Raw genomic sequence first — 14,023 nt, forward strand, 5'->3', positions numbered from 1 at the left:
TTATAAAAAAAATTGTTACTTTGAAATCGTTAATCGGGCGAATTATCGCTCTGTGTAAACGTAGCCTAATAGGGCCTACACTCTCCATATGTAGTCACTCACACAACGTCACTTTCCCACAATCCTTTGCATACGTCTGACTGTAAGTAGGGGGTGTTATGTTAATAAGATAGTAGTGCCCCCTTCTGTCTAGGACACAAGTTGCACATATAGTATGTCCGCCCCTGGTGCAGATACCTACATGTGACATGGCGGACAGCCCTGACTTACACAAGATACTGAGATTCTATTGGGTAACAGCTCAACAATTTCGACCCCTCTACAGTCTGTGTGATCAGGACGGCAGGAGAGGCCGAACCATCTTGTGATACATCATAGATTCCTGTCGAGTAGTAAACATATAGTTCAGAATAACAGGTCGTCCTCTGCCGGCAGCGTCTCCCAACCATCAGACAGCACCAAGCCCTGCTCACATCTTCCTGATCAACAGCCCCAGGACATCACCTGCCCTAGATCCGACAGCTGACTCACCGCCTGTATATGTATGGGCGAAGCCAGGTAGCAGCCATTCACCTTTATGGAACCCTATAAGTGCATCTATGCCCTAATATATCCTGTATATATAATTATCATACTATTAATCACAGATAGATTATATGTATTCTATATATTATTTCCTGTTCTACCACAATGAATACTCGCTGAGGTATGATATGGAAATATTACTACACTGTAGGGATCTGGTAGGCCAGTCTACAGCGAACAGAACCTTGAAGGGTACGTCCACACGTGCGGATTTTATGCTGTGTTCAGTCATTTGTTTGCATTGGTTTACACAGTATGAAATCCACAGCAAACACTATAGGTGTGAATGTACACGTAGGGGGTATTCATATGCAACTGCTTTGTGGGCTTTTGATGCCATTAAAAGGGGAGCTGTCAGCATTCCTGACATGTTGGCAGATGCCGCCGCATTCACTTAACATTCTGGAAGGGTGTATTGTGTCGTTCCTCTGTTACTCTTCCTGGAAATGTATGAAAATTTGACAGCTGGTTGTAACCCTTCCTCTTACACACTATGACACTGCCCAGTAGGGGGTGACATGTATCCTGAGCAGCTTGTCAATCACCGGGCTGGCAGAGAGAGATACGAGACCGCTGTATATTTTAAGCACTTATATTAGCCAAATCAAGGGCTGCCAAGCAGTTAAAGGGGTAGTTCACAAAAAATTTTTTCTTTCAAATCAACTGATGCCAGAAAGTGGCAGAGATTTGTAATTTCCTTATATTAAAGAATCTTAAGTCTTAAAGTACTTATCAGCTACTGTGTGTCCTGCAGGAAGTTGTATTCTTTCCAGCCTGATAGCAAGAGCCATTTTCTAGGGGATTTGCTACTGCTCTGGACAGTTCCTGACACGGACAGAGGTGGCAACAAAGAGCACTGTCAGACTGGAGAGAATACACCACATCCTGCAGGACATACAGCAGCTGACAAGTACTGGAAGACTTGAGATTTTTTTTTTATAAAAGTAAATGACAAATCTCTGCCACTTTCTAGCACCAGTTAATTTGAAAGAAAATAAGTTGGGGGGCGAACAACCCCTTTAAGATGTCAGCAGACCCATAAGCCTGCCTTCTTTCTACTCCTAATATACCCTGTACTAATAGATTGGTCAGATCATAACACACTGCAGTCAGGGTGTCAAACCATGTGGCCTTCCAGCTGTTCCAAAACTACAATTCCCATCATGCCTGGACAGTCAACGCTAAAGCATGATGGGAATTGTAGTTTTGCAGCAGCTGGAGGGCCGCTGGTTCAACACCTTTTGTGTAAGTGCAATACCACACACCACCCGAGGACAGGAGTAGTACTGTTTTGTGAAGATAGCAAGCATGTTTTTCTAATCCTGGATAACCCCTTTAAGAAACTAACATTTGCGCCAATGACAAATGAGGTAATTGACTCCTTTACACTGGTTGTTCTGCTCCGATAAACATCTCAGCTCCAAGAACAATAGTCTCTATTTTTTCTGGAACGGAACGGTCCTGTGATATGGGCACTCCTAGGATGAGTGCCACTGCGCTGGCACAGGAGCCACAATATGGCTGAGAAGTCACTAGTAGTATCAATGAGGTACAAGGCAAGTGGTGCCTTATACTTCAGCGGCCTGGCCAGGTATAGTATTGCCCTGCAGTCTGTGATGGTTCCTCCAGGTTACATCCAATAAAGTGTTCAGTTTTCATCTCAGTGTCAGACACTGGGATGTATAAGCAAACATGTTTCACTTAAAAGGGGTTAAGTACAGCACGTACTAGACTTATGGTGGTTTTACATGGAACGATTTATCGTTCGAATTTGCACGATAACGGTCGAATCGGAACGATAATCATACATGTAAACGCAGTGAACGATCAAGCGACAAGCGAGAAATCGTTCATTTTGATCTTCCAACAACTTCTCAAATCGTCGTTGATTGTTTGCAAAAAATTTGCAGATCGTTCCATGTAAACAGTCTTTCAACGATTTCACCTATGTATGAGATAGGCTTAAGCGATCGCAAAACGATTTTCCCGTACGATGTATCGTTCCGTGTAAACGCTGATAGTTATGAAAAAACATTGTTCATTCTAAATCGTTAATCGTGCAATCGGGCAAATTATCGCTCCGTGTAAAAGTACCATAACTTTCTCCCCTTAGTATTGGGAGTGAACTGCTCCCCATTCTAGTGAATGGGCTTAAAGGGGTTATCCAGCGCTACAAAAACATGGCCACTTTCCCCCTACTGTTGTCCCCAGATTGGGTGGGGTCTTGAAACTCAGTTCCATTGAAGTAAATGGAGCTTAATTGCAAACTGCACCTGAACTGGAGACAACAGTAGGGGGAAAAGTGGCCATGTTTTTGTAGCGCTGGATAACCCCTTTAAAGCAAAAGTACCAGTTCAATCCACAGCTTATGCTTTTCATACGACCTCATGGGCACCACTGCGCTGATTCCACTGGTGCAGTCCTTTATTTAACCCGCCACTTGGTTTCCGCAATGTGCGCAGTTTTCATAATATGCAAATGAAGTTGTTTGGTGCACTGGAGGCGGGCCCAGTGTCCCCAGTGCACCAATAACCCCTCATCTATCAGTGGATTGAACAAACGACCACAAGAGCAGAAACAGCGCGGCGGTGCCCATAAAGTCATATAAAAAAAACTTAATATGTAGATTGAACTGGTACATTCGCTTTAAACCCATAAGCTTGTACAAGTGTAGTACATGGAGCAACTCCTACAGCCAAATAATTGGTATAACAGCATAACATTACTATGAAACAAAGGTACAAAAGGCACAAAGCACATGAAAAAGAGGCATTATGAAGCGCTATCCCAACAGGTACACAGTGGGACACCATGGGAAAACCACTTCTAAACAATAGACAGTCATGACCCATGAATATTTAGTACATAGAATTGCATAGATGAAACAGATTAAATGGGGTAATACCCAGCTCCAGTGGTTATGCCATATCCATAAAACGGGTGATAACAAGTGATAGGGGTCCAACTCGGCTGGAGAGAAAACGCTCCCAGGGATAAATGGTGCGCTCCGCTCACATTTGTAACTGATCATATTAGTCGGCCCCATAGAGAATGAATGGAGCAATGGCTGCACATCAGCACACCATTCATTCTGGGGAGAAATTTAGCCCCAATCGTGTGATTGGTGGGGGTCCCAGTAGTGAGTAGTTAGGAATACGGGCATAACCACTTTAGACTAGAATTCCCCCTTTAATGTGAACTCCACAATGTATAATATACTGAGCAGAATGTGATGGACCTGTTGCTTAGCAACCAAATCTGCGTCTCTCAGGGGACCCTGTCAGGCCACGTGCACACTGACTATTTAGGTGTGGATTACATGTAGATTCAGTGTTGAAATCCACATCCATTAATAAAGTCCCATTAAGTCTAGTGCTTGGGTTTCCACATGTAACTTGTGTTATAATGGAGGAGCAGAATATCAAATGTGTATTAGGGTAGCTTCACACATACCGACTCGCAGCGTTAACGATGCAAGTCGGCTAGGTCCTGGCAGATCACTTTCACTACATACAGGTCTGAACGACTGCTGCGTGTATATAATTCTGCCAGCCGCTTAACCCCTTCTGTTGCCGCCCGGCTCCCGCTCTGTATACATTACCTGTCCTTGCTGCACGGGGTCCCGGCGTACTAATCTCCTGCCCAGCCAATCAGTGGCTGCGGCAGGGCAACACACTGATTGGCCGGGCGGGAGAGCAGTGCGCCAGGACCCCGTACAGCGAGGACAGGTAATGTATGCGGAGTGGGAGCCGGGCGGCAGCTGAAGGGGTTAAGCGGCCGGCAGGATCACATACACGCAGCGGTCGTGCAGACCGCTGTGTGTATGTAGTGAAAGTGATCTGCCAGGTTCAGACCGCTGCGTGTATGTAGTGAAAGGGATCTGCCAGGTTCAGACCGCTGCGTGTATGTAGTGAAAGTGATCTTCCAGGACCTAGCCGACTTGCAGCGTTATTAATGCTGCGAGTCGGAACGTGTGAAGCTACCCTTAGAGGGGGGGGGGGGGGGGGACAAAAAAAACCCTCTGTTGCCTATTGCAACCAATCACAGCGCAGCTTTCATTACACCAGAGCAGGTTAAAAAACTTTTTGCTATGGGCAAGTTTTTGTTTTTTTTTGTGGAGTGGAGAGGTGGTTGTCACTAGAGATCTGAATGTTCAGCCTTCAACTTCCAGTGGCTGGAGAGGATACATCCATATTCTCCAGGCAGTGGGATTTAAACACTAAAGGGGGGAAATTTATCAAACTGGTGTAAAATATAATTGTCTCAGTTGCCCCTAGCAACCAATCAGATTCTACTTTCCATTCCTCAGATTCTTTAAAAAATAAAAAGTGGAATCTGATGGGTCGCTAGGGGCAACTAAGACGATTTTACTTTACACCAGTTTGATAAATCTCAGAGTGGTTGGGTTCATGTAAACCCAAACTTACTGTAAGTTCTCTATTTACTAGTTGTCACCCATCACGCAGTTTAAAAAAGAAAGAAAAAAAGTAAAAGTAGTGAGCACTGTGCTGCCATCTGGTGGCCATGTATTTTACAGTCCCAATCCAAGCACACAGTAAAAGGCGGCCGCAGTAGACCTTCCATATGTCAGTCGAATGACCGTTCTACTCATAAAAGTTCTTTTCCATCCTCCCCATACACAGGAAGGCACAGCAATGTTCTGCTGGAGACTGTGGGTTCTGCTATTCATGGCAGTGGTATCCCCTTATCCAGCAGGAGATTACCCCAGCTACTTTGCAAAAACATGACAAAAGCCAAGATGGTGACCCGGGTTTCCAGACTCCCCAGATCGTAATCTGATCCACAGGGATCTTATGGCAATAACTTTGCGGTGGTCAGTACCAAGGAGTGTGAAGTCCAGGTCTTCATGAGTTTGAAGGGGGGGCAGGTGGATTACAATACAGGTGGTTTTAATGCTCCCGACACCCCCTAAGAATTGGGACCCTAGGCAACTACCCCGCTTGTCTGCCACCAGCTAATACCAGGCCTGTCTATGCCAAAAGAAACCCTCTTTGCCTTGTCTTCCTCATACACTGTTGATAGTGGGTGTACATATGAAGATCAGAGGGAAAGGGGGCAGTTCTGCGATTCCCCGCCATTGACTTCCATAAATGCAAATCATCCACCCAGCATGAATTTGTATATTTTACTTTCACATTAGTTGTGCACTTGGAATCCACTTTCTTTATACAATTACTTGTGGTCCGGACCTGCAACAATAAGTCCCCTCCCCCAGCCATGATGCCTGACACCCTGCGCATATACAGGGATTAGAATATTCCTTCAGTTCCTTTGCTGATGAGCACCATGATAATACAAAGCAGGCGGGACACTGTATGTTTACCCCCCCCCCCCCCTTCCTCCAATCCACAATGCCCCTCATTTCCATATGACTGGAGGGGGGGTGTATGGAGAGAAAACACCACAGGAGTTAGGGAAACAAAGGAATTAAATTTGTGTATCTCACTTGGCAGTAAAGAGTAAAGTGTGATAAACAGGCCTGAGGCCGAGGGGGTGGGGGGGCACCCGCATTACATACCCATCAACCCTGGGCCTTGTCCATTGCCTTATTGTCACAAAAGCCCCCCTGACAATAGGTTAAAGGAGAAGTCCGGCCAAAATTAATTTTTGATATGTTGTTACTTATGAAAAGTTATACAAATTTCTAATGTACATTAATTATGGGAAATGCACATATAGAGCTATTTCCCTTAATTTAGTAGATCAGGAAGTGTTAGAAATATCTCTGAAGAAGTGACGTCACGACCCAGGGTGTAATTCCTATGGAGTGTCCAGCAGGGGGCGCTCTCTATATAGAAGTCTATGGGACTTTATTGTTTCTATGGGTTTCTATGTAATGTAATGTAGTGTACAGTGCTTTATTGAATGAATACATCTATGGAATACTTTGGGGAGCAAGTGTCCTTGCTCCCCAAAGTATTGCATAAATGTATTCATTCAATACATTCAATACACAGTAAGCCCGCCGATCCGCCGCATTTCCGCCGAATTTCCGCCGCATTCCCGCCGATCCGCCACACGCTGATCCGCCGCATTCCCGCCGATCCGGACCATATACATTGAACTACAGCTCCCATCATCTGCTTCTAGTATGAACAGGTGATGGGAGCTGTAGTTGGGTAAGGGATATGACATGCCGCCGGGCGCAGGGGGGAGCCGCTCAGTACACAGGAGCTCTCCCCCCTCCTCCTCCTCCTCCTTCCGGGATAACTTCCGCCTATACCAATGCTGACTCCCTGCCTGGCCGCCGCTCTCCGCTCCCCCCCCCCATACATACCGGCTCCCGATGCATCCTGGTGTCTGCGCTGATGCCGGGAGCCGGTATATGTGAGCGGAGAGCGGCGGCCAGGCAGGGAGTCAGCATTGGTATAGGCGGAAGTTATCCCGGAAGGAGGAGGAGGAGGAGGGGGGAGAGCTCCTGTGTACTGAGCGGCTCCCCCCTGCGCCCGGCGGCATGTCATATCCCTTACCCAACTACAGCTCCCATCACCTGTTCATACTAGAAGCAGATGATGGGAGCTGTAGTTCAATGTATATGGTCCGGATCGGCGGGAATGCGGCGGATCAGCGTGTGGCGGATCGGCGGGAATGCGGCGGAAATTCGGCGGAAATGCGGCGGATCGGCGGGCTTACTGTGTATTGAATGTATTGAATGAATACATTTATGCAATACTTTGGGGAGCAAGGACACTTGCTCCCCAAAGTATTCCATAGATGTATTCATTCAATAAAGCACTGTACACTATATTACATTACATTACATTACATAGAAACCCATAGAAACAATAAAGTCCCATAGACTTCTATATAGAGAGCGCCCCCTGCTGGACACTCCATAGGAATTACACCCTGGGTCGTGACGTCACTTCTTCAGAGATATTTCTAACACTTCCTGATCTACTAAATTAAGGGAAATAGCTCTATATGTGCATTTCCCATAATTAATGTACATTAGAAATTTGTATAACTTTTCATAAGTAACAACATATCAAAAATTAATTTTGGCCGGACTTCTCCTTTAAGTGAGGGGTTTACTTAAATTTTTTTTTGTAAAATTAGCGTTTTTATTTGGGTGGGGGTAGTATAGCAAGGGGGGCACCTCTGACTGCTCTGGGACAGATGTTTGCTGCCTGTCCGGGCACACGTATTGAGGGGGAGTAATGTTTAACCCACCAGATACACCCCCTTCAATTAACCACTTCATCCCCAGCCATACAATACTGAAACCTCATCCCTTGTATATCTACATTTGCCAACATAGCAACACGTTTCAAGACCATCGTATAGAGAAACACCCCTGCCTACTGTAAAATGCAGGGACAGGGGAGTTAACTTTACTTAAAGTGATACTGTCACCCTCTTACTCTATGTGCGGCTCTCTGCACCATCCACAAGCTTAGATGCTGCACATTTGATATATACCTGTATAAAACTTGTATACTTCTTGCTCTAAAATTGCTTTATTTCATTGCTGGACAGTGTCACCTAGGTGGGTCTTCACGACCATAGATCCTCTACCCAGCTGGGAAATGGAACTGCCGTGAAGCCCTGCCTAGGTGACTATGCACAAATGAAACGACGCAAGAGTACAGGCGGCCCACAGTATCACTAAGTTGAGGTTCGGACTATCCCCAATATGTGGCATGGCCACGCACTGGCCCTAGAGGTGTCTGCAATGCCACATCCTTTCTGCTGCTAAATACACATCTGAATAATCCCTTAGGTGCACAATCACAAATGGCTCACTCCATGGCGGCCATTGTAATACAGTCATTCCAAGTACTGCATCTAATAGGAGTACCTTCCTCAGGAAGGTAACCCCACATAAACGCCTGTGTGTGACTGTAGGACATATAGTCCCTCTAAGACAGGAATGGGAAATGGGAGTGGTGCTATTTCTGAAAGAAAGCAGCCATGTTTTCTGAGCCTGGATAACCCCTAAAAGCAACATATTCCAAACTGCTGCAAGACTACCAAGATCTTCCAACATGCCAATAGAGCCACAGGTTGGAGATCACTATATATATATATATATATATATATATATATATATATATATATATAGTATATAGATTCCCAATTTATATATTCCATAATTGACACCAACTGTAGCTTATCACTAGACTCCATGATCGGTACTGCACCAATCCCAACAGAACATAACACGCACAACATAAGTAATAAACATTCAGTTTATTCAATCAAAATTAGTAACAATGCAAATAATAAAAAAAAGAAATAAATTATCAGTGGTTACACCAAGACAAAAACAATGTGAAAAAATAATAAATTAAAAAAATAAAAAAAAAAAGCTGCATCACTGCCAACACTGAATGACATCTCAGGAGTTACATTATCCTGCGGCTTGTTTTACATTTTCTTACATCTTCAGGTTTAAAAGGGCGAAAGTGAGCTTTACAAATAAATTAGGATAAGATTAATATTTGGTCTCTTCTCAATTTTAGGGAGGGGCGAAATTGAGAAAATACGGCTTCCCAGAAGCCCTAGGTTGGTCACTGTAATACCCCCCCCATTGACACACTAAGCTGAAAAAAAATCTTAAATTAAACAAACGGAATAAATTAAGTTTTTGTTAATCTACTGAACCACATGCCCTCCCCCCAATATTCTGCACATACATATTTGTGTAAGTGTGTTATCCATACGACTGGTTCGTCAAAGGAACGTCAATGCCAGTCTTCACGTACTCCCACCAGAACAGAGCAGAGATCCATGGGTAGGGACCCAAATGAATCACCTATGGCCAGGTCAAGGCTCAAGGCAGGTATGGGGAACCTTCGGCCCTCCAGCTGTTGCAAATCTACAATTCCCATCATGCCTGGACAGCTAAAACTTGATGGAAAATTCTTTAGCAACAGCTAGAGGGCTGAAGGTTCCCCATCCCTGTCTTTAGGTTCTCCTTAATTTTCTAAGACATGGCCTGCTGGGATTCCTTGAGGACTAGTGGTGTTGGTCTGGTTTTGGTGAACATTTCCTTAGTCCATGATGAATCTAGGAAACTATAAGCCCTGGATCTTAAGGATTTACTTAAAGCTACAGAACCCCAGTAACATTACTACAAGGATAAATAATTCTTAATCCAGCTGCTTGGTGAGGGTCCTACACCACAACCACAAAGGACCATGACAGATAGACACAAGGGGCATATAGATACAGACTGACAGATCGATGCCTAAAAACAGAAGATAAACTTAAAATTTAAATACTAACTATATAAGATTAAAAATAAACACCAGGCAACACTGACAACAAAAAGGTTAAAACGTCTTTCTTTTGGTTTATCGCACGTAAATCATTACTGAATTTCAGTTTTAAATTTCACAAAAAAGGACAAAACAAGCGCCCCAAACTGGGAACGTAGGGGAGTACTAGGATCAAGGACTATACTATAGAGGATAAGTAACCTACACTAGGTGTTCTCATAGAAAACACAACCAATCTGCCAAAGGCAAACATAGAATTACCAGTAAAAGATGAGGCTCGGGTCACATGACCACCTTTTAGGACAACTACTTAAGGAATCCCTTTTGATTAGGGATGATTGGGAACTGGGGGTTGTCTTCTTTGAGCACCATAGGTGGGAGGCTCCATTCTACCCAACGGGCAAGTGTTTACTACACAAAGGAGACCCAAAGATAAGAGCTGCTTATCTTTGGGTCTTCTTTGTGTAGTCAACACTTGCCCTTTGGGTAGAATGGAGCCCCTCACCTATGGTGGTCATAGAAGACCGTAAACCCCAATTCCCAGCTCTTGGGAACTAACCTATTAGAAACCATAAAAAGTCCATGAAGAGTAACAGAGTCACCTAAGCATCTAAATAGTTTGTTGATCTAGTTAGACTAAGGCCCAAACTGGTGGTTCTCCACTTTGACCATTGGTTAACATCTTGTAGGATGACCAAACCCATTCTTCATGAACCTTTTATAAAATATGGGAGACTTCTTGGAGGAACCACACAACCACCCATACAAATTTTGGGGATCACTCAGTTTCAACAATTGTTGATCCATCTCGTCAATGTAACGATGAACAAGATCAAAAAAGGTAAAAAAAGAAAATCTGTATCTAGACCAAAAAGCAGCTAAAAATGGAAGAGAAACCCATACAGTAATTTCTAAAAAGACAACTGTGACCACAGGACGAGTCACGTAACTTCTATTTCTTTGACACTACAGAACTTAAAACCCCATTTTTTTTTTTTATCAGTAGGCACTTAGTCCCAGCAGGACAATTGTATGGACTTGTTGCTTAAACACCCCATTACAAGAACACCGGAACAAGACTTGTCCCGTTATATCTAGAAGATTAATACCCAAATAAGATACCCGGCTTCTGCTCTCTTCTGAGTGCTCAATGCCAATAGTCAGTCAATAAAGGCAAGCACAAAGAAGCTTAGGAGAACAGGAAGCCCTTTTAGTCTGAAAGAAAGCTGAAAATTGGAAGACGCTTTGCTTCCTGAGGGTTAGCACAAACAGATGCCGATTCTTCTTCGCCCTCTTGCTTTGGTAAGGGCTCCCACTCATCCACCATTTTGGGCTCTCCTTGTTGTTCCCAAGAAACAAGCGGCAGCTGAAGGCTACTGACCAATGGGTTCTCTGCACTTGAGGGAGGTGGAGACAAGGACCCAAATAGTGGTAGGCCCAGTGTGACTGGAGAGGAGGCCGAGGAACCAGAGCTTACAGCGGAGAAAGGATTGGAAGTAGGGGTCACCGGGCTACCGGGAGAGAAGGAGGATAAGGAAGTAAGAGAAGAGGCAAGGGAAGAGGATAAAAGGGAGAGAGAAGAGGAGGAGGATGAAGACGATGATGATGGTATTCCAGAGCAGCTGACGCTGTGTCTTAGGAGCGGAGGGCGTTGCCCCTTGTTACTACTGCTGAACCTCTGCTCCTCAGCATTGTGGATAAAGTGACAGCGGGATCCATAGGGACAGAAGCCGATGGTGTGATAAGTTCTGCACAGCTCCGTCTTGTACTTGGGATGACGGGTCAGGCCACGCAGTTCCCCAGTCCCGTGGGCAAACTGACACTTCGTGCCGTATTTGCAAGAGCCGCTCTCATGGTAAGTGCGGCACAGCTCAGTCTTGTAGCGGGAGGAAGATGGCTTTGAAGAAGTTGGAGACTTTTTAGTTTCCTCGATCATACTGACGGAGCGCTCCGCTTGGAAAGGGATGAGTCTCAGGGCGTTTGAAACAGGCAGCTCCGAATCCCGACTCCATGGGCTTGGTATGGGCCACGTAGTGGAATCAGTCGTCAGTTCCTTGCTCCTTGTGTCTTCGTTGAGGTTGACGGGACAGGAGGTGTGTGCGCTTGACTGCTCCTTCTTAGGACTTTTCAGGCTTACCCCTGCCAGCAGGGATGCAAAATCCTATAAAGTAAACAAAAAGAGAAAAAGGAACAAAAAACATCAAAAGGTTATCTGTAACTTTTTGGTTCCAAAAATTCTACATTGATACCACAGCAGCCAACAGGAGGCATACATGACAAGGACCTGCAAAGCCATGGTCAGCCCTGTTCACACAAGCAGTTTTGACACAGTAGAAGTGGAATTTTTCATACACATTTGTCCACGCTGAACGGATCTAATTTTTAAATTGAAATTTACATATACCTGAAACTGGGGCAGACGTGCGGAGCAGCATCTGCACAACAAACTCCACCATGTCTGAACAAACTCCTAAAGCTTTTACTCATACTTAGAATCTTGTTGCTAAAACAGCTGCATGAAAAACCTGCACATAAACTGCAGAGTATGAACTAGACCCCATGTAAGGGATGGCAAAAAACATCCTATGTGGCGGCCGAGTTGAAGCCACAAACACCGGTTTTGCAGGTATACATCAGCTAATGCTGCGTTTACACGAAGCGATAATTCGCCCAATCGTTTAACGATTTTGAAGCAAAGATTTGTTTTTGTTTTTTTATAACGATCAGCATTTAGACGAATAAATCGTTAGAAAATTTGCAAGAAAAATCGTTATTGCGATCGTTTTTAAGATCGCTTAAGCCCTTTTTACATAGCGTAAATCTTTGAAAGACTTTACACAAAGCGATCTGCGAATTTTTAGCGAACGACGATTTGAGAACATGTTGAAAGATCAAAATGAACGATTTTTCGCTTGTTGCTCGATCGTTCGCTGTGTTTACACGTAACGATTATCGCTCAAATGCAGTCGTTATTGCAAAAATTCGAACGATAGTCGTTCCGTGTAAACGCAGCATTACCAACAGCAATAGATTTGCAGAAGTTTGTGGTAAAGCAGAATATGGGGGCAATTTTGGCTGCCATCTACATCTCACAGTGACCTCTGTTCATACTGGGGGACCCCATAGCCAAACCTCCACTAATCAGACAGTTATCCACAACCCTGATGAATAGAGGATAACTTGATGGTGGGACTTCCCCTTTAAGAATTTTGGTAACAAACACAGAAACATCATTAACAGCTATCCCCCATTGATGCCCAAAGCCACCCCCATCAACCTGTGATATTCACACCTGAAGCCAAACCACTTAATGGAACAAATTACACAAATTAACAGAACTGGATCCACATCCTAGGGGTCTGTACACACATTCAGGTTTTTTTTTTTTATTGCAATAACACCAGGGACCTGTCATACACACAAGGCACAAAGGAGTTTTCACATCCATTCCTAGCTTTATATTCAACATTTACAATAACACCTGACCATGTGAACATAGCCCAAGATCATCCCAGCTTCTCCCTATAGCAAAATCTACAGCTCCCAGTCAAAGTCTGTCAGGGCATGCTGGGAGTTGTAGTTTTGCTGCTATAGAGTTAGTAGAGGAAGCAAAGAAAGACCAGAGTCAGTTTGAGCAATCCAGAAGTCAATCTGAGGAACAAAACTAAGTTAGAGAAGTTTCCAGAGACTTTGCCCATCTGTATCACAGTGTGATAGGACTGGTCCAAGCTGGCTGGTAGATCACATTGCACCAGCCCTTGTACTGGACAACACATACTCTATTATCAAGCATGCAACAAGTTTGCTGCAACAATGCAGCACATTCCCATGCATGCATGCAGCCCCCCCTGCATTACCTTGGAGATGTCAGTGTCCAGCTCAGGGAAGGGGCTGAGCAGGCTGGAGGGCATGTTGGGGGCTCCTGCTGGCATGGTCTGGAGGTCCCTCTCACCACTTCCACCTCGTGTCCTGCAGATCTGAAATGTTTGTAAGCAGGGCAGATGGTGAGCCCCTCATAGACCCGCCTCTGCCTGTCCCACCCACCCACACTGGTCCCACATTAGCCATGATGACTGCACAAAAACTTCCAGCCCCTCACAAAACTTTTCTCTCCTCCTCCTCCTCCTGTTTATCTGCACAGACTCTCCTCTCCAATCCTTTGTTCTGCCATAATCCTGGAACAGTTTCAAATA

General features: G+C 44.6%; 1 protein-coding gene across 1 annotated transcript; it reads right to left on the minus strand.

Annotated features, from left to right (window-relative positions):
- Positions 1-10,332: 10,332 nt before the first annotated feature.
- LOC138765653 (mRNA decay activator protein ZFP36L1-like) lies at positions 10,333-13,801 on the minus strand. Its single transcript, XM_069942609.1, has 2 exons — positions 13,688-13,801; positions 10,333-11,991 (listed from the first exon to the last, which is right to left on the minus strand). The coding sequence occupies exons 1-2, from the start codon at positions 13,760-13,762 to the stop codon at positions 11,041-11,043; spliced, it is 1,026 nt and encodes a 341-aa protein (XP_069798710.1). The 5' UTR covers positions 13,763-13,801; the 3' UTR covers positions 10,333-11,040.
- Between the last annotated feature and the right edge of the window lie 222 nt (positions 13,802-14,023).

Source organism: Dendropsophus ebraccatus, chromosome 10 (assembly GCF_027789765.1).
Source record: "Dendropsophus ebraccatus isolate aDenEbr1 chromosome 10, aDenEbr1.pat, whole genome shotgun sequence".
NCBI lineage: Eukaryota > Metazoa > Chordata > Amphibia > Anura > Hylidae > Dendropsophus > Dendropsophus ebraccatus.

Coding starts and splice junctions, on each gene's coding strand:
- LOC138765653 (XM_069942609.1), bottom strand. CDS start 13,762: ATGCCAGCAGGAGCCCCCAACATGCCCTCCAGCCTGCTCAGCCCCTTC. Junction 11,992..13,687: donor TGGACACTGACATCTCCAAG/GTAATGCAGGGG, acceptor TTTACTTTATAG/GATTTTGCATCCCTGCTGGC.